The following is a 17,830-nucleotide window of genomic DNA, read 5'->3' on the forward strand; positions in this document are numbered from 1 at the left end:
AACATGCATGTACACCCCTCTTCTTCTGGGACATAATAATTGCTCATCTTCATTTTTCGCTGCCTCCAAAGGGTCCATGTCCTATGATCCTGTGCTGTTTCCAGATGGCTTAGCACCACTAATCCAGCTATTTGCACATGCATAGGAAAGCCACTGGGGCAGCATCAACATGAAGGAGTTCCACCGACAGGAGGCTTTTAAGAACATCTGATATCAACAGAAGTTACTTCTACATAAAGTGTGTTCCGAATCACAACCCACTTCAGCTTAGAATATGCACCACTCTAGCCAGGCTATGGTTGTTAATGCATGACTAGAAATGCATGAAATGTAATCCCCAAGCTTCAGAAATGATAAGCCTTGCACATCTTTTTTTTTAATTTGGCATTTGCTTCATTTGTTATATATACATATTTAAAATATGCACAAAGTAAAAATACAAAATAGACAATGTTTTTTTTATAAGTTACACAGTTAGAAGCTAAGCTTCTCCTTGAGTTAACCCCCCCAAAAAACCACACCAAAAAAAAAAAAAAGACAACCCAGACAAAATATAATATTCTTCCATCTGCATACTTGCAATTGCCTTGGTATAAAATATCCATACAGTGTAAGAGTACAAAATAGTGTACAGATCATAGAAGCTGTGCAAAGACAGCAAAGTTCAGTCAACAATCAAAGAGGCAGGTCCAGTTCCCTGCATCCACACATTGCACCTGCAGCAGTCACAAAACAAGGAGATGGCCAAAGAGCTGGGGGCAAATGTGGAAATGGTATGAAGCAGACAGATGCATAAATTAACACAGAAATGTTCAACACTGGAACCAAGCCAGGGGCCATGGTTCTTGTGGGTGAACGTGAATGATTTCAGGGGCAGCTCCAGTTCATATGCCCACACTCAGTAAGTGTCTCTCTGGAATAGGAACCACCAGCACCACCACCCCAATTCACACTGGCTGCATTTTAGAGCTCAGCTTGCGAGCTCTAATCATTAACCACCACTTGGATTTTGCAGCATCACATCAGCATCGCAACAGATTAGGGCTTATGGGGAAAAGATTGCTGATATTTTCAGAGAAATTAACACATCCTGGAATTAGCTAAGTGAATCACAACTGAATTAGGCTAATTATTCTGCTTCTAAATCAACATGATCTTAATACCAAAGGGGTGTGTATGTTCTAATGGCTTTCTAGTCTATAGTTTTCAATTGAAAAGTGCAAGACTGGCTGATTAGTCATTGATCACAACAGGAGGATATTGAGGCAAGGAGTTCCTAATCAGGGAATATGTCATACAGAAACCCCAAGGTTGCATGATGATCAGTACATTGTCTGTTTGAACCATGTGGGTGTGGAAGGACACCACCTCTTCAATTAGATAGCCCTTAGTTTATTTACATCTTTGCAATGTCCCCTTTCATGATAGCAAGAAGAAGGGTCTCTATGAGACCGTGATCTCTTCTTCCTCCTCCTCCCCCTCTTCGTCCTCTTCCTCAGAGTCTGAGAAGTCTGACGGTTTGCTGGGGCTGCTGGAATGGGTGGGGGAAGGGAGCATGTGGGAGTCCAACCTGTCTCTCAGGCGTGGGTCATCTGTGGACTGGTGATATGTTAAGGAATGCCTGGGGCTGGCTGGGCACCGGGGTGAGACTGCTTCTTCCTCCTCCTCTCCAGAGCCTTTCTTGCCTACGTCACTGAGATCTGGGTGAGGGTTGAACTTTGTGGGTAAAGTCTGCTCCCGGCAGCCGCCAGATGACAGGAGCTCTCTCTCTTTGGAGTTTCTCCACTTCATCCTCCTGTTCTGAAACCAGATCTTCACCTAGAGTTTTCAAGGGTACGCAAATTACTTGGGTTGTCCAAAAACAAAATGGGTTATAGCCTGACCTAATGTGGTGGCAGTAGAAGAAGCATGCATTTGCACAATGGGACTTTCCTTCCCTCCTCCCTGCAGCCCCTTGTGCACCCTCAAAATCTGCTCTAAAGGTTGGGGGCCTCCAAAGCAGATTTGGGGGGCATAGTGTGGGGATGCAAGGGGGTGGAGAGAAGGGAAAGTCAAGTTTCATGAGCTAAACTAGACTTACCCAATGTTGAATACAACCCCATGCCTCGCTGTTGCAAGAAGGTGGGAGTTTTTGCATCTCTTTTTTTAAGTATGCATAATGGAGACAACCATTCTAAGGTGCTCCAGGTCTGCATTCAGGGCAGCAACTCACAGGAAAGCTCATATATCTTATGGCAGCCAGCACTTCCAAATTTTACCAATTTTCAGGTTTTCTCCTTGGCGAAGATCTTATCCCCCACCCTTGTCCCAGAAATGCAAGTTAATATGTTGGACTAGCCCAAGGAGACCTCATGAAATTCTCAATGGGGGCTGTGAAAATAAACCTGAGGGTGATGCGCATTGGGCTGCAATAAGCATTTCTATTCTGTCAAGCAACTTTGAGACCATTTTCTGGTGGAAAGCAACCAAGAAATGCAATAAAGGATAATATAGTGTTTTTTGTTTGTTTATTTGTTTTCAGCGACTAATTGTGTGACACCTAACAGTCTACTTGCAGAATAACCTTTCATTCACACAATGAGATTTCCTGTTCCTCTCCCCAAGCACAAGCCAGGGATCAACTTGAGAAATTAGTCACATTGATTTGAATGAGACTAACCTATTCATGCAAAACTCTCCATGGCCCCATTTAAGAAATAATAATACTTAGAGGTAGCCATGCATGCATACTCAAAACTAAGTCCCATTTATTTCAGTGGGGCTTACTTGCAGGCAAACAGTATAGTGCTATGCCAGGCATAGGCAAACTCGGCCCTCCAGATGTTTTGGGACTACAACTCCCATCATCCCTAGCTAACAGGACCAGTGGTCAAGGATGGTGGGAGCTGTAGTCCCAAAACATTTGGAAGGCCGAGTTTGGAGATGCCTGATAGAACCATAATAAATTTGTTCATTTTCAAAAGTGCCAGTAATCAAAAGACTGTCATGCTTACATCTCACTGAAATCAATGGTAGTATAATACCACATTGAGCAACTTTCAGATTGTCAGGTCCTCAGTGCCGCCAATATTATCTGGATGGAGTGTTTGGCTCCAGTTTAGAAAGTCTCCTTATACTCACACTTCTCTTTGAGGAGGAGAGGTCTTGTTTTTGAGAAGTGAAAGTTAAATGTCTAGCGCCACCACCGCCAACCTCTTTCCAACCTGTGGCTTCACATTCTCTGTGATTGTCTAGGGGGAGAAAGAAGATGAGTTTACCTGGGAATCCTTCAAGCCCAGCTTGGCTGCCAGTTTCTTCCTGTCTGGTTTGCTGATATACTTCTGCTTCTGGAACATTTTCTCCAGGGCTTTGCGCTGCACATCTGAGAAGACAGCCCTGCGGAGCATACCTCTGCGTGGTTTCCCCCGGGCAGCCAGAGGCCAAGAGAAAGTGCCAGGAATAGGCACCACAGATGAAGCTGTGAGAAAAAGAAAAAATAAAGCACTGAAACAGGCTGGATTTTTTAAAAGAAAGACAAAAGTCCTGCTCCAAAAGATGGAGTCCCCATCCCACTGAAGTCAAGGAGCAAATCTCCCTTTTATTTGCATGCCCATAGATTTCTCTCTTCGCCTTTCTCTTTCTTGCCACCTCTTTTTTCCTTTCTGTACTCTCAGCTGAATTAAGCAGATCAGCACCTATGAACCTGGTTTGTGAAAGGGAGTTTACGCTTAACTTAACTGTCCTTTTCAGCCAATGGTAACCAGATTTGATTAGATACACCAAATGAATGTTGGCTTGTTTTGTTACCAGATTCAAAGATCTTAACTTTCAAAAGAAAAGGCCAAGAAGATAGAGGTATAATTTTAAAAGGGGGGAAAGGGAAGGGGATAAGAACTCCCCCCTCTCTTGTCTGAGTATTTAAATGTTCAGAAGTCCCATCCCCCCCCCCAATTGCAGGAACTTTATTTTACCCCAGATTAAAATAAGGGACTTTTCTTATAGGAACAAAAAAGTCCTTTTAAGTGGCAAGTTTTGATCAATCAGCATTCATCTTTTTAATATATGAATCTTTCCTCCCCTGCCCCCACCTCTTCCTTACAAAACTTGCAGAATTCACTCTGGAGACATGAAAAGTAACAGCTAATTAGCACATTGACTGGTTCCCAATGGAATTGGTATGATAAAAAGGGCAAAGTTTCGCCTTTAAGCGGAAAGAAAAACTCCCAAAGAGAAACAGAGATTCTAATGAAGCGTGAATGGTAATTGTGTAGTAATGAACTAACAGAAAAAGACTGAGGACAAGCAGCTAAAGCCATATATTATTGGAACAAAAGAGATTTACACTTTCAAACTAAACACAACTGCATGCCAGGCTCCTTGGAGAGAATACTGATGACACAGCCTTCTCTTTCCCCAAATCATTTTCATTAAATGGACATGAAAAGCTATATATAAGGCTCAAGTTGTTTTTGTTGGGCCATTCAAATGCTGGAGAAAGGAAGCAAATTCCATTATCAGGAGAGTGAATGAAGGAGCTCTTGGCTTTTGGTACAAAGTATATTAGCAGCTTGTTGGTAGAGTGATATTTTTGAGAGTCATTCTTCTTAACCGTCACTTTTCTCAGCTTCAGAATTAAGATTTGAAGTTAACTTGCCTAGGCATTCCTAACTTGAAAATGTTTAAAAGAATATGCTTCAAATAATCAGTTGAACACCAACAGCGGATTAGAGTAGATCTGTGTGTGATAATTTGGAGCATATTCTTCTAAACATATTTAATTTCAGTTCGACACTAGTTGAGGATTATAGATGTGTAATGTGAGAGGTACCCTCTGTGTGTGATTCTACACACCCCATAGAAAAAATTGAAAACCCAAATTGGCAGTGGAACATAACTTCAGTATGGAAAAGTGGTACCTATAGGTGCTTCTTTCGTGCCTCTCTTTCTTTTGAAAACTTGGGGGAGCTTACCTGGGGAAAGGCTCTATTGATCTCCTTTCCAAACCACCTGCCTAACTGTAGCAATCCTGTAGCACCAGGTGATCCCCGGCTCACACCAGGCGCTATATGTTGAGTTTTAATACTTTGGGTGGCAGAGGTTGCAATGGTCAAGTAACATCAAGTAGCAGGAAAGTTGGCAATCATAAGGGTAGTAGGGTGTGAATTGGTCCTGGCCTCCCAGCCTGATTCTGCAGAGACTGAGACCCACCTGCTTCTGAGGTCCCTTTGAGATTTAGGTAGGTAATAACTTTGTCAGAGCAAAAGATTTGGAGGTGGGGGTTTGGCTTCGGTCACACCGAATTCCCAAACAAGGGAGCGCTCCATGTGGCCTTGTGAAAACGTTGGCAAAGCGAATGACCTTTAAAGGGAAATTAGCCCATGGCTGGTAAATGTCTATCAGCAGCACGGCGGAGTCAGCGCTTGGTCTGTGTGTGGTTGCCCGGAGGGAGCTGACCAAATTGGTCATGGTGCTGAAACTTTTGTTGCCGATCACCGGCTCTGTGGGAAAACCGCCGCCCTGAAGAGGAGGCCGGACAGCATCTCTGTGTCAGAATTGAACCGCCTCGCATTCGGACCGTGACAATCCCAGCTAATTTGTCGAGCAGGGGAGGGGCGTGGGGGGGGGGAGAGAGAGAAATTGGGAACGAAAATGTCAAGCAGCCACCGCGCTTGTGCTAAATAGGGCATCAAATTGGCGCGACGGATTCTTGAATGTTGTACCCCGTCCAACCTCTGAACTGGAGGACGAGCAACGGCCTCCCCCTTCCCCCAACCACCACCCATCCACCGCCACCTCCCGGACCCTCCGAAAGATATAATTCGCTTTTGATGCCTGCAACAATGAGGGAGCAGTGGGTGGCTGGAGGGGGGGAGGGGCGAGCGCAGAGGAGGAGGAGGAGGACCCCAGACCTACCTGGAAAATAAGAAGACCTGATGAAAGGTTGGAAGGATCCTTCGAAATACGGGAAAGTGAAAGTCTTGGGAGGGACGTTCTGCATCAGCGCATGGGAGGTTTCTGGGGAGAGCAGAGAAAATGCACATTAGTAAGGACGGGTTAAAGGCAAGGAGGGGCTGCGACTTAGTGGTTAGAGCGCAGGCACTAAAATGCTAAGGGTTCCCGATGGTTCAGTCCTTGTCATCTCCAGGTAGCAGGATCGGAAGAGACGCCTCTCCCCTCCCAAGCCGGAAACCCCGGAGAGACAATGTCAGGATCCTGGGACAGTGGTCCTCCTCCACCTAGCTTCCTGTGCAACTAATGAATCACATTGACAAACCATTACTAGAACTGACATCTCTCTCCTTTTTGTCACGTCCGTGGTGCTAAAGAAGCAACCGCACTCTCTCTCCCACCCCCACCCCACCCCCCGGAATAGTGTCTACTGATTTACCTACCACAATTGGGAAGAATATCTAATTACTCCCCTTTTAACTCTCCCCACACCTGGTTTGTGACGCGATCCTCCCTACTGCTATACGGGTGGGTGGGTGCCCCCCCCGCCCCTTCTCTCCTGAATGGGTGCGCAAAGGAGGAAGCTCCTGCCCATCTCGTCAAGTCTCTCTCTTACACACACACAGGCACACCTGGCACCTCCCCGCTCCTCCCATTGGCAAGGCCTCCTTCCCTGAGCCAACCCGAGCGGAGGTTCCCTCCCTCAGCTTCCCCCCGACGGCGCAGCGCGCTCACCTGTCCGGGGCGCCGACGACAGGATGGCGTGCACGCCGAACTTGAGGAAGGGCGCGTCGCTGGCGGGCGAGGCGGAGGCGGGCGCCGAGCAGCCCCGCCGCGCAGCGCCGTCGGAGTTGGCCGGCTCGGCCGACGAGGGTCCGGGCGGGCCCGTCCGGGCGGGGCTGGCGCCCGACAGAGGCGGTGGCGGTGGGGACAGACTGGCCGGCGGCGGGGCGCCGCCACCGCGAGGCAGGTAAGCGGCGGGCCGGCTGATGCGGATGAGGTCTTCCACCAGGAAGCTGGAGTGGCCGGAGAAGGCGGACTGCAGCGACTGCGGCAGCGTGAGGGTCGGCGTGGGACGCAGGAGACTCGGGTAGACTGCGGGAGGCGCGATCAGGCTGGGGAACATCATGGCAGGAGACGGGGAGGGAGGCAGAGGAAGCGCCCGCCTGGCCAAGGGTCCAAGCCTCAACTTGGAAGGGCTGGCTGTTGCTTTTCCAAAGCAGTCTTCGCCCCGCTTCCTTTTTCCTCCCCCCTCCCGCTTTTTTTTTTTTTTTTTTTTAAACAAATGGTCTTGCTCTGTCTCCTTTTCTCTCGAGATCCACCTAAGCGAGACTGGCAGGCTTCTTCTCCTCGGCCTTTCTCTGGCGCAATGGGGTTTTATAGGGGTCCGGGCCGCTCAGGCGCTTCCCGAAGTGACAGCTCCCACAATGGGGTTCTCCCCTTGAGTTTCATTCATCGGGCACTCGGGGCTCCCTGATTGGTCCGGGGTCGCAATTTAGGATTGGATTAGGCTTCATCAGCAAGCCCCGCACAATGGGCCCGCCACAAAGAAGGGGCAGGCATCAATTTTGCATATTGACCGCCTCTTGGGGGAAAGGCGTAGCTCCGAGGGCGACCAGCGGGGTTTTGTTCCGATGCAAGGCGCGCGCACACGGGACGGATAATTAAATGCGTATTTCTTATTTATTTATATATTTACAAAAAGTTTCCAGGGACATTTTATCCCCCCACCTTCCTAAGAGAAAAAAGGGGGGAATTATTTTAAGAAAAGCATTAAATTTATTTGCGCGCGCTCTCTCTCTCTGTCCGTCTCTCACCCCCACCACCCCCGCTGGCTCTCAGGAAATAAAGCAATAAATATTCATATAAACTTATCTCGGAGCTTTCTGCAGAATAGAAAATACAAATGAGGCAACGTGAAGTGAAATCTTTGCCGCAGATGAAAAGGGTTTTTTTGATATATGATCCGCTGTGCCTTGGGGGGGGGGGGCTTTGTTTGGGGGGGGTTAGTTGCTAAACTTAAATTGGGCTGCTCCCCAGTGTGTCTGCGTCTCGGAACAAGTTTCCAGTTGCTAAGGTTTAAACGGGCTCCCGCAACTGCTGCGGTTAAAGACCTAGTCATAAATCAACGTTCTGGGATGGAGTGTTTTGGTGTGTATGGGGCGTGTGGTGTGTTTTTTTTAACTCATCCAAAGCAAAACTATATATAGGTCTGTATATAATGGAAATTAGAACTACATCTTCGTAGTAACTACTTTATGTCTGGCTTTGAGACATCCTGGGAAGCAAAAATATAGCTTTCTTTATTAAAAACCATTTGCTGAAGACAAAATCTTACCCATTTTGGGAAACAGCCTTACATCGCATACGATTACTAATTCATATTATGTACCGATTTTTAAATTTAATGTTTTGTTTTGGACAATAAAATAAAGCATCGCTTTAAAAAAAAAAAAAAGACTTTAGCCGATTTGCGCTGCGATCCTAAATATGTTCCTTGGAAACAAAATCATTTATTTGCTGTTATGGAAGATAAGTTCCTATTTCGACTCACGTCGAAGTTCCATTGCTTGATTTCAAGCGGATTCGCCTCCACTTGGAGGCGACCAAATCGGCGTCAGCCGCAAAGGCTGCCATCGTACTGGGTTGTGCATCTCAACGGCGCTTTCCTTTCAAACAGACCCACGCTGCAAGGCGCACCAAGGTAAGCCCCAGGCGTATGCCCAATATGTAATGCGATGGGACTGGGCTTCCGAGGAACAGTGGACAAGACTGCACTGGCACTGTCGCTCCCTGTACAGGCTGATCACATAACTACTGTATTTGCTTGATGTTTCAGCCCTCTAGCCTCTAAGCGGCTTTTTCGCAGACTTTCTGAAAACACCTCTCTGGAGGGGCAGTAGAGCTAGGCTCGGAGCGAGACCGAAGAGTCCTGAAGACTGACACATTTATTATGGCAGAAATTCCGTGTGCTACAGCGCACTTCCTCAAGATGCATCGTTATGCTGAATTGCAGGTGTCTGGGAGAGAGGCAAGACTGAGAACAGGGAAGTCTGCCCTGGCTATCGAATGGGAAATTTAGCACAAAGCCCCTACCCCAACTCCAACCTCACTGAAAAAAAGGGATATTTTGGTATTCAAGAAAAATTGTTGGTGGGTGAATGCATAAAAGAAAAACCAACGCAAACGTGCTGGGCAGTCGAAAATTGAGGGCAGTTAACACTGCAAAGAGGTCCTTGCAAAGGCTTTCTTTCCCTTTTCTTTTCTCTTTTTGAACCTCTCCGTTGCAGAATCTCTAACAGATGTGTTAAATCGTCGTATGTTTTAAAAGCACCCCATTCAGCCTTTTGGTGCTGAACTTTTAGCCGGCAGAAGCGTGCAGCCCGAGGCAGGCAGCCCTGATCCTATTAAGCATGAACTAACTGTCACCTTCAGCTGTTTCAACACTCCTCTTTTTTTTAACTTGGGGACACAAAGCTTTCTCCCTTCCAAAAAAATCTTATTAACCAGCTTTACTTTTTTCGGTGGTTTTCCTTTGGGGTCTGGGCCTTCGTCTTTTCCTTTCTTTCTTGGGGGTGTGCGTGCGTGCGCTCATGATCTCCATGTCTCCATGCTTTAACCATTCGGAGGGGGGGGGAGAAAGTGCATCTGTGATTTATATCACATTAGCGAAGAAAGAACGTCTGTTCAACCTCTCCCTCGATTCAAATCAAAAAGTTATTTGAGGGAAGGCGAAGGGGATTAGTCTACGAAATAATATGGTGGCGTTAGAAGCCCCTCCTGCTCCCACCGAGGTCTCCCCACCCACAAATACCCCTACCCAACTGGGAGTAAGTAAGCACTGGCCCGAGCTGACAGCAAATGGAGTGGCTTGATATTTAAGGCGCGATTTCCACGCATTATTATGTATTTTGGTGAAAATAAAGAAAAAACCTAAGAAATGTCACAGAGGGACAACGGATATCACTTGCAAAAAGAGCAGAGTTTGGGCTCTGAATATAAATAATCCTCACTTTCCAATGCTCGCAGTGGGCTGGCTCTCGCTGTGGCTCCGCAGCTCTTTTTTGCTCCTGCGGCAGGAAGAAGAAGAAGAAGAAGAGTTTGGATTTGATATCCCGCCTTTCACTCCCTTTAAGGAGTCTCAAAGCGGCTAACAATCTCCTTTCCCTTCCTCCCCCACAACAAACACTCTGAGAGGTGAGTGGGGCTGAGAGACTTCAAAGAAGTGTGACTGGCCCAAGGTCACCCAGCAGCTGCATGTGGAGGAGCGGAGACGCGAACCCGGTTCCCCAGATTACGAGACTACCGCTCTTAACCACTACACCACACTGGCTCCACTGCTCCATCTACTATTCTAAGTAGCAGCTTGATCGTAAACCGCAAAGGGGGGGAGGAGGGAGCAAATGCTCTTCGAAGCTTCAAGCGCAGTGACTTCGAATTAAGTCCCATAGCGCGGATGCCAAGGGGACATATTTGGAAAGCTGCACTGATGGGCGGGGAGAAGTTCCCTTTGGGTGGGGTCCAACGTTGGCCATACTCAGTAAAGACCCACTAAATCAATGGACCTAAATTAGAGTAGACCCATTGAAATCAATGGATAGGACTAAGTATGGCTAATTGACGGGGTGGGGATGGGATGGTGTACAAGTTCATCCCATTGAATCCAGTGGCGCGTATTTCCAAGTAGTAACGGACCGGGCTAGCTCCTGGCACCCGCTGACTCCAGAGCAATTCTAAATGAGAAGTCAAAAGCTGCTGCAGAGTTCTTAATAGCATTCGGATTTGTTTCTAGTGTGGTTCCTTTTTTTGTAACAATTGTGCAGAGACCGATTCAATGTAAGTAAATGACAGAGGACACCGAAGACCACTAGAACCATTCACCCCTTGACTTTTAAAACTTAATAAATCTTGGAAGTCTTTGGAGGTTAGCATTTGGAAGCTGCAGAAGGTTTATTCGATCTTTTGCATCCAGTCGCGCTTCTGGAGACTGGAAAGTTATTCGTGTTTGTGCTGAGGACATTTGCTTAGCAGTACGTCCTATTAAGTCATGGAGAGGCACAGGCTGCATATAGCGGCTGTTATTCAGGTGTAATAATTAAGACGGATCTAAAGGATATGAGGTTATCTTTGTTGGAAGAGAAAGGGCTGCTCAGAATTAGGCTGAACCTAACTAAACGATCCTTCCTCAAGTTCAGACATGAAGCAACTGATCAGAAACAAGTACTCCGGCTTTGTACTTCCTGATACGAATGAGAAATCACCAGGTCATTCATAAGTACAAGAAGGGAGGGGATCCTAACCATCCCTTACGCACGGGTAACGAATAAGACAAAGCTGGTTAAATGTGCTTGAGGAGTCACTAGTGCGCAAGGGCGGAGCCAAGTTTTTTGTTGGGGGGAACAGCACTTTTGTTAGGGGGAGCAGATGTGATTGGTCAGTTACTTAAGTATTTCTATTGTTTTACTTGATGGGGGGCAGCTGCCCCCCTTGACTACGCCCATGCTGTAGTGCGTAACTACTAGCCTTTGCAAAAGACCCCCTGTTCAGGGCATGTTCACTTTCAGGTTGTGCTTATTTTATTTCTAGCACTGGAAAGAAGGAAGAGCATTTGTAGTTCCTCACTTTGGGCTACTAAAGTTTTGCCATTATTTAATTCCATACCTCGAGGAAATGGAGAAGGGGGGGGGGGATACGGTTTACGATATTTCTGTTATTTCAACTCATGTCAAGAAATCAAGCCAGTAAGAACAGACGTTCCTGGGATAAAGCTGAATGAGTAGCGACTGCATTTTGAAGCGAATACGCTCTGGGAATTTGCTCGCTAAGGAATGGGTTCGGATTTGGGACGCCGACCCAAATAGGAATTTTTTTATTTTGTTTTGACCATGGCAGACCAACACGGCTACCTATCTGTAACTGAACCAATAGGTTTCAGTCCGACTTAGGCCTCCGACCTTTTTGAAGCGAGCAGACTTCTAAGCGCAAGTTTCAGAAAACCCTAACCCCTTGGCCATTCGTGTTTTGCATACCCTCCAACATTTCTCTGATGAAAAGAGGGACGTCCCTTCCATAATGATAATTTTACTGTTTATACCCCAACACATCTTACTGGGTTGCCCCAGCAAATCTGGGCAACTTCCAACATATATAAAAACATAATAAAACATTTAGAAAACCCTCATATACTGGGTTGCCTTCAGACAACTGGGGGTCGGATAACTCCCTACCCTCCAACATTTCTCCAATGAAAACAGGGCCATCCTAAGGAAAAGTGGGACATTCCGGGATCAAATCAGAAACCTGGACGGCTTCTCTAAATCAAGGATGTCCCTGAAAAATAGGGACATTTGGAGGGTCTGGTTGCCGCTAGTAGGATACAGATTGCCACAACCCATTGTTTCGGGTGGGGAGGTGATTAAAATGGAAAAGTATTTACGCGCTGTTATCCTGTTTATAATTCGCTTTGGTCATAACGTGTGTAAACGCAGTGAGCGAGCAGGCGCCACATCCCAAGAATCGGAGCGCAATCCACAGTCCCACCGACGCTGGGGTACCTGGAGGCAACAGGTGACTGGCATAACTTTCTGAGACAGGTCTGGTGTGTCTGCCAGCCCCATTCACAACCCCGAAAATATGTGACGTTCAAGGCTGCAGTCCGACGGAAAGACCCGCGGAGCCCCCAGGGAGAAGGACGGGCTTCCGAATCAGAGCGGATCCGGTGACGCGCCACAGCAGCTCCAGCGACTTGTCTGGCTTCAGGGGACCCGAGGCGAAAGGCGGAATTGCGGCCCAGGCAGGCAGGCAGGCAGGCGCATGCCCTTTCGTGGCAGCTGCCGTGGCCCCGTCGGGCTGCCGGGAGGCGAACCTTTGCATTGCCTCTCATGTGGGTCCGCCGCCCGCAGAGGCGCCCACGTGGCCCCGGGTTCTCTTTCGGGGGCGCGCAGGAGACTTATCTTAAGCAGCGCGGCGAAAGGGGCCCGAGGAGCTATTGAGAAGGGAAGGCCGCCGCCCAAGAAGCCCAGAAATAGGAGGGAAGGGATCTTCCTTTTCAGCGATTCCTTTGGAAGTGTCTTTTCAAAGGCGCTGGGGGTGGAAGGGAAGGGACTTCTCCCTCTAAAACCTGTGACGAATGCCGCTTGACCTGGGATCGGCGGCGCAGGGAGAGGGCGGGGTGCTGCGTCCTACCATTCATTTCCATGTCCTGATCTCCCAACTTTCTTCCTTAACTGTCACTCGGCGGCTTTGTTGCCGTTGTCCGCCTCTCCTTCCCCTTTATGGCTAAAAAAAAAAAAAAATCAAATTGGGGGGTGTTGCTGGTGGAACTTGGAGCATGCACAGACGGATAGAGGGATCCAGGCAGGGCCCGGCCCCAAAGACATCTTGTTGCCTGGGACTAAGCATCTTTCACCCCTCCCATTAAAGCTCCAGGCCCCCAAAGCCCAAAATCACCTCTTCCCCTCCCAGGCAGTGAACAGCCAGTCACAACAGATTAGTGCCACCAACCAATGCTGCAATAGCAGCATCCCTGCCACTTACCAGGACAGTCTGGTGGGACACCAGATGGGCTCTGTCGGTGCTCTGCTGCTACCCCAAAGTCACCGAGGCTCTGATCTTGCCTGTACCCTCCACGCAGTAAAGCTGCTGCTTGGAGCCCATCTGAGAGTTGCTGGACCCAATGTCAGTTATACACAGCATAGACCTGTGGAAATAATGGACTAGAACAACTTCACGTTTTTCAATTTCAATGGATCTACTTGATGTTGGTAGGGCCAGCTGTTATGCAAGGTTGGTGGAAGCTACTAACCAAAGGGGCACTGTGGGTGGTAGCTGTTCCTGACCCAAAATGCCAATTACAGATAGGTAGCCATGTTGGTCTGCCATAGTCAAAACAAAATGAAAAAATTCCTTCCAGTAGCACCTTAAAGACCAACTAAGTTAGTTCTTGGTATGAGCTTTCGTGTGCATGCACACTTCTTCAGATACACACTTTTTGTTTCCAAAATGCCAAGTTAGTTGTCCTAGTCCAGGGACAACCAACTCCCAAGAGACTGCAATCTACTCACAGAATAAAAAACTGGCAGTGATTTACCCCTTTCTGGAGGGGTTCAGGTCAAAGTTGTTGAGCTTTTTTAAGGGCGAAATGTCCTGGGTTTCTTGGGTTCAGCTAAGGAAACTATCTGCATCTTCCGTTCCAGCGATCATGCAAAAATGAAGGACGGGGTGAGGAGGCAGGACCAGATGCTCTTATGCCACTGCAAAGGAAAAGGAGCTAACGATCAATCAGAACCTTACAGGGATCAATCAGTCAGTCACGATCGACCTGTTGGACATCCCTGGTAGGACATTTGCTAGCATGTACTAGTCCGTTTCTTAGAATTTGCCTAGTTCCACGGTTCTTCTGGAACCAGTCTCCTCACAGTTCTTTATTACCACATTCATTTTTCTGAGTTTCACCTCCATTACTACATCCATCTTCTGCAGTATGGTGTTTCTTCAACTTCTCAAAGTTCGCATCACCCTGTGAGGAGGAACTCTTGAACATTACATGAAAGAGTCCAGCTGATAAGGAAATGGTCCTTTTTTCACAGGTTGCCTAAACAATCTACAACAATAAACATATTCACAGGACCATGGGGTTTATTTTGGATGGGTGCTTAAGGACATAGGCTTGGGTCCTAACTTTCCATTAGAGTTCACATCCACAGAATGCCTGCGCCCCCTGCCTCTGTCCTGTTGCCTCCTGCACCTCCTGAAAATCTGCTCCTGAGTGTTGGGGACTATGGTATGGGATACGTGCAGGGCTCTGCAAATGAAATGGGAGAAGTTTGCTGTTAACTTGCACAAAGTCAACGAAGTTCTGTTGCCTAAACTGTACCATCCATGGATGCAAGGGTGAAGCATCAGATGGCAAAAGGTTTGCCAAGTGCAAATAAATATTTAAGAGGAAAACTTCAGTGAAGGGTAGAATGAGCATGCTCAATGTTTGTGGAATAATGAGTGACTTGGTGGTCGCAGCCAGCAGTAGTTTCACTTAGCTGATTGCAGCCTCTGGGAGCTTGTGACCAGGACTTGTTAAAAAGGAGTGTTTGTCAGGGATTGGTGAAGGAGAAGGAAGAGAATGAGCTTGTGTCTTTTGGTTGTTTGAGCTGTTTGGAGGTTTGATTGTGAGTTTTTGTGTGTGTGGCCTCTGCTAGAGCACAGGCTCTGAGAGAAGAGAAGGTACAGCAACTTGAGGCTCATCTATCCACACTTTGAGCTACTAGGTAAGATGATGAATTTCTTGATAGAGCAGAGTGGACTGTCCTTGAACAGTGAGGCAGGTGGGTTGCCCCTAGAGAGAAGGAAGATCATCTACTGCAGGAGATGAAACCCTGGAGGAGCATGACACATAGAAGCAGGACAATCAGGATCCATGCTGTTTCACTGGTTTAGCAAAATATAGGAAGAACTTCTGGCAAGAAATAGGTTGCACCTCACAGTCGTTGGCAAAATCTGTTTGCTTAGAGTCTTGTGAACCTGATCAGGAGATTTTCAAACTAAATGCTGAGGGGGAAGGAGACAATATTACAGATTGCAGGAGAACACCTTTTCCTGGGTATAATAGCTTCACTGATGCACAGGAAACTGAGGTAGTGCTACAGAAACATGCTAAAGGGCAGGAAACTACAAGAAGGAAGCAGCTGGAGGGAATGACTCATGGTTTCAGTTGTCTCTATACTAATGCACAGAGTATGGGAAACAAGCAAGACAAATTTGAGCTCTTAATGCAAGATGGTAAATATTACCTAATGGGCATTACTGGGATGAGATTCATGACTGGAATGCAGAAACTGAGGGATATAACCTGTTCAAAAGGAATAGATCAAACAGGAAGTGAGGAGTAGCAGCATTACATATAAAGGATGTATACATGAACATGGAAGGCAGATTGAGAGTATATGGGTAAAAATGTAGGAGAGGGAAACAACAGAGACATTACTTTGGGTGTCTGCTATAGACCACCATGCCAGACTGAAGACTTGGATGAAGACTTTCTACAGCAGAATACCAAACATTAAAAAAGGAGAGATATAGCAGTCATGGGAGACTTCAACTACCCTGATATCTCTTGAAACTCAAACTCTGCCAATAATGTAATATGCAACAAATTTTTCAATTTCAATAGGGACGAATGTAAGGTTTTACACTTAGGTAGGAAGAACCAGCCGCACAAATATAAGATGGGAGACACCTGGATTGCCAGCAGTACATGTGAAAAGGATCTTGGGGTCTTGGTGGACCACAAGCTTAGCATGAGTCAGCAGTGTGATGCCACAGCAAAAAGAGCAGAGGCTATTCTAGGCTTCATTGACAGATGCATAGTGTCCTGATCAAGGGAAGTAATAGTACCACTCTATTCTGCCTTTGTCAAACCTCAGCTGGAATACAGTTCTGGGCACCACAATTTAAGAGGGATATTGACAAGCTGAAATGTGTACAGAGGAGGTGACTAAGATGGTCAAGGTTCTGGAAACCAAACCTCATGAGGAATAGTTGAAGGAGTTGGGTATGTTTAGCCTGGATGAGAGGAGACCGAGAGGAGGTATAATAGCCATCTCCAAATAGCTCAAGGGCTGTCACATGGAAGATGGAGCAGGCTTTTTTTCTCCTGCTCTAGAGGGTAGACACTGAACCAACAGATTCAAGTTACAAGAAAGGAGATTATGACTAAACATTTGGAAGAGCTTTCTGATGGTAAGATACGTTTGACAGTAGAACAGACTCCCTCAGAGAGTGGTGGGCTCTCCTTCCTTGGAGGTCTTCAAGCAGAGGTTGGATGCCCATCTATCATGGATGTTTTAGTTGGGTTGGACTTTATGACCTTCGGGGTCCCTACCAACTCTACAATTCTATGATACTATGTCCTGTTGGGGGGAGAGACTGATAAGAAGCTTAGTTTGGGCTTTGTAAGCATCTTAGGGTGCTGAGTGTCCCTAGAGCAGGCATGGCCAAGCTTGGCCCTCCAGCTGTTTTGGGACTACAACTCCCATCACCCCGACCGTGTGTCCTGCTAGCTAGGGATGATGGGAGTTGTAGTCCCAAAACATCTGGAGGGCCAAGTTTGGCCATGCCTGCCCTAGAGATCTGATATGCTGAGCCGTGCTTCTGGCCATCTAGTAAGTGTTCAAGCTGTGTGTCTCCAGGGGGTTGGAGTAGATGATCCTCAGGGTTCCTTCCACTTCTACAGTCCTATTTCTATAATTCTATGATTTATGGTGGGGCAGAAAACTGGAGGCTGGGTAAACAAAATGGAATGGAATATGTGCAGGAGGGCATGGCTGGTTGGCTGAAACATTGAAAAGGCTCGCTTGTAAATAATAATTCATCAATGAAAATAGATACAATACATTTACTACTACAGAACTAAGTTTTGGATTCTAATCTATCATCCTATTGTAAACTGGCATGGAAAGATTTATGCATAATTTTAATGGAAGTACATTCCATTATTTATCTTTCGTTTGCTTACATTATAGAGAGTTCAAATAGAGCCTTACTACATGGACATACGGGCATATGAAGGCTGCTGGAAGTTCCCTTGCAAGTGCTGCACATAACTTTTCCTAGAGAGCCAGTGTTGTGAATACACCCCCATCAAAACTGGGTACCTCGAAGCCCTACTGCTAACAATTTGTTTTAAAAGGCACTAAGCAATTGTGGGTTGACAGTGGTGTGACACAAGTCCAGTCCTGTGAATGGTTACACTTGTGCAGGGTCAATCCAAACAATGCCTGGTCCCTCAGCATGAGAGAGCAGTAAAAACATCAACAATTACCCGTCTGCTATATGACATTCACTATATGCAGAAATAGCTGTGAATGGACTCACCTTGGCAGCTTAGCACAGACCACTATGGGAATTC

The 17,830-nt window shown here is 46.8% G+C and overlaps 1 protein-coding gene across 1 annotated transcript; it reads right to left on the reverse strand.

Moving 5' to 3' along the window:
* Positions 1-382: 382 nt before the first annotated feature.
* On the reverse strand, positions 383-7,259 carry DBX1 (developing brain homeobox 1). Its single transcript, XM_081843507.1, has 4 exons — positions 6,664-7,259; positions 5,893-5,994; positions 3,258-3,457; positions 383-1,818 (listed from the first exon to the last, which is right to left on the reverse strand). Exons 1-4 carry the CDS (start codon positions 7,055-7,057, stop codon positions 1,444-1,446), a joined length of 1,071 nt encoding a protein of 356 aa, XP_081699633.1. The 5' UTR covers positions 7,058-7,259; the 3' UTR covers positions 383-1,443.
* Positions 7,260-17,830: the final 10,571 nt, after the last annotated feature.

This window comes from Podarcis erhardii, assembly GCF_964252035.2.
Source record: "Podarcis erhardii genome assembly, chromosome: 1".
In the NCBI taxonomy this organism is placed as follows: Eukaryota; Metazoa; Chordata; class Lepidosauria; order Squamata; family Lacertidae; genus Podarcis; species Podarcis erhardii.

Excerpts from the sequence above, each read along its gene's own strand:
- DBX1 (XM_081843507.1), bottom strand. The coding sequence starts at position 7,057 with ATGATGTTCCCCAGCCTGATCGCGCCTCCCGCAGTCTACCCGAGTCTC. Across the intron at positions 5,995-6,663 it reads GTCGTCGGCGCCCCGGACAG|AAACCTCCCATGCGCTGATG; the intron begins GTGAGCGCGCTG and ends TGCTCTCCCCAG. Across the intron at positions 1,819-3,257 it reads TGGGCTTGAAGGATTCCCAG|GTGAAGATCTGGTTTCAGAA; the intron begins GTAAACTCATCT and ends TGAAAACTCTAG.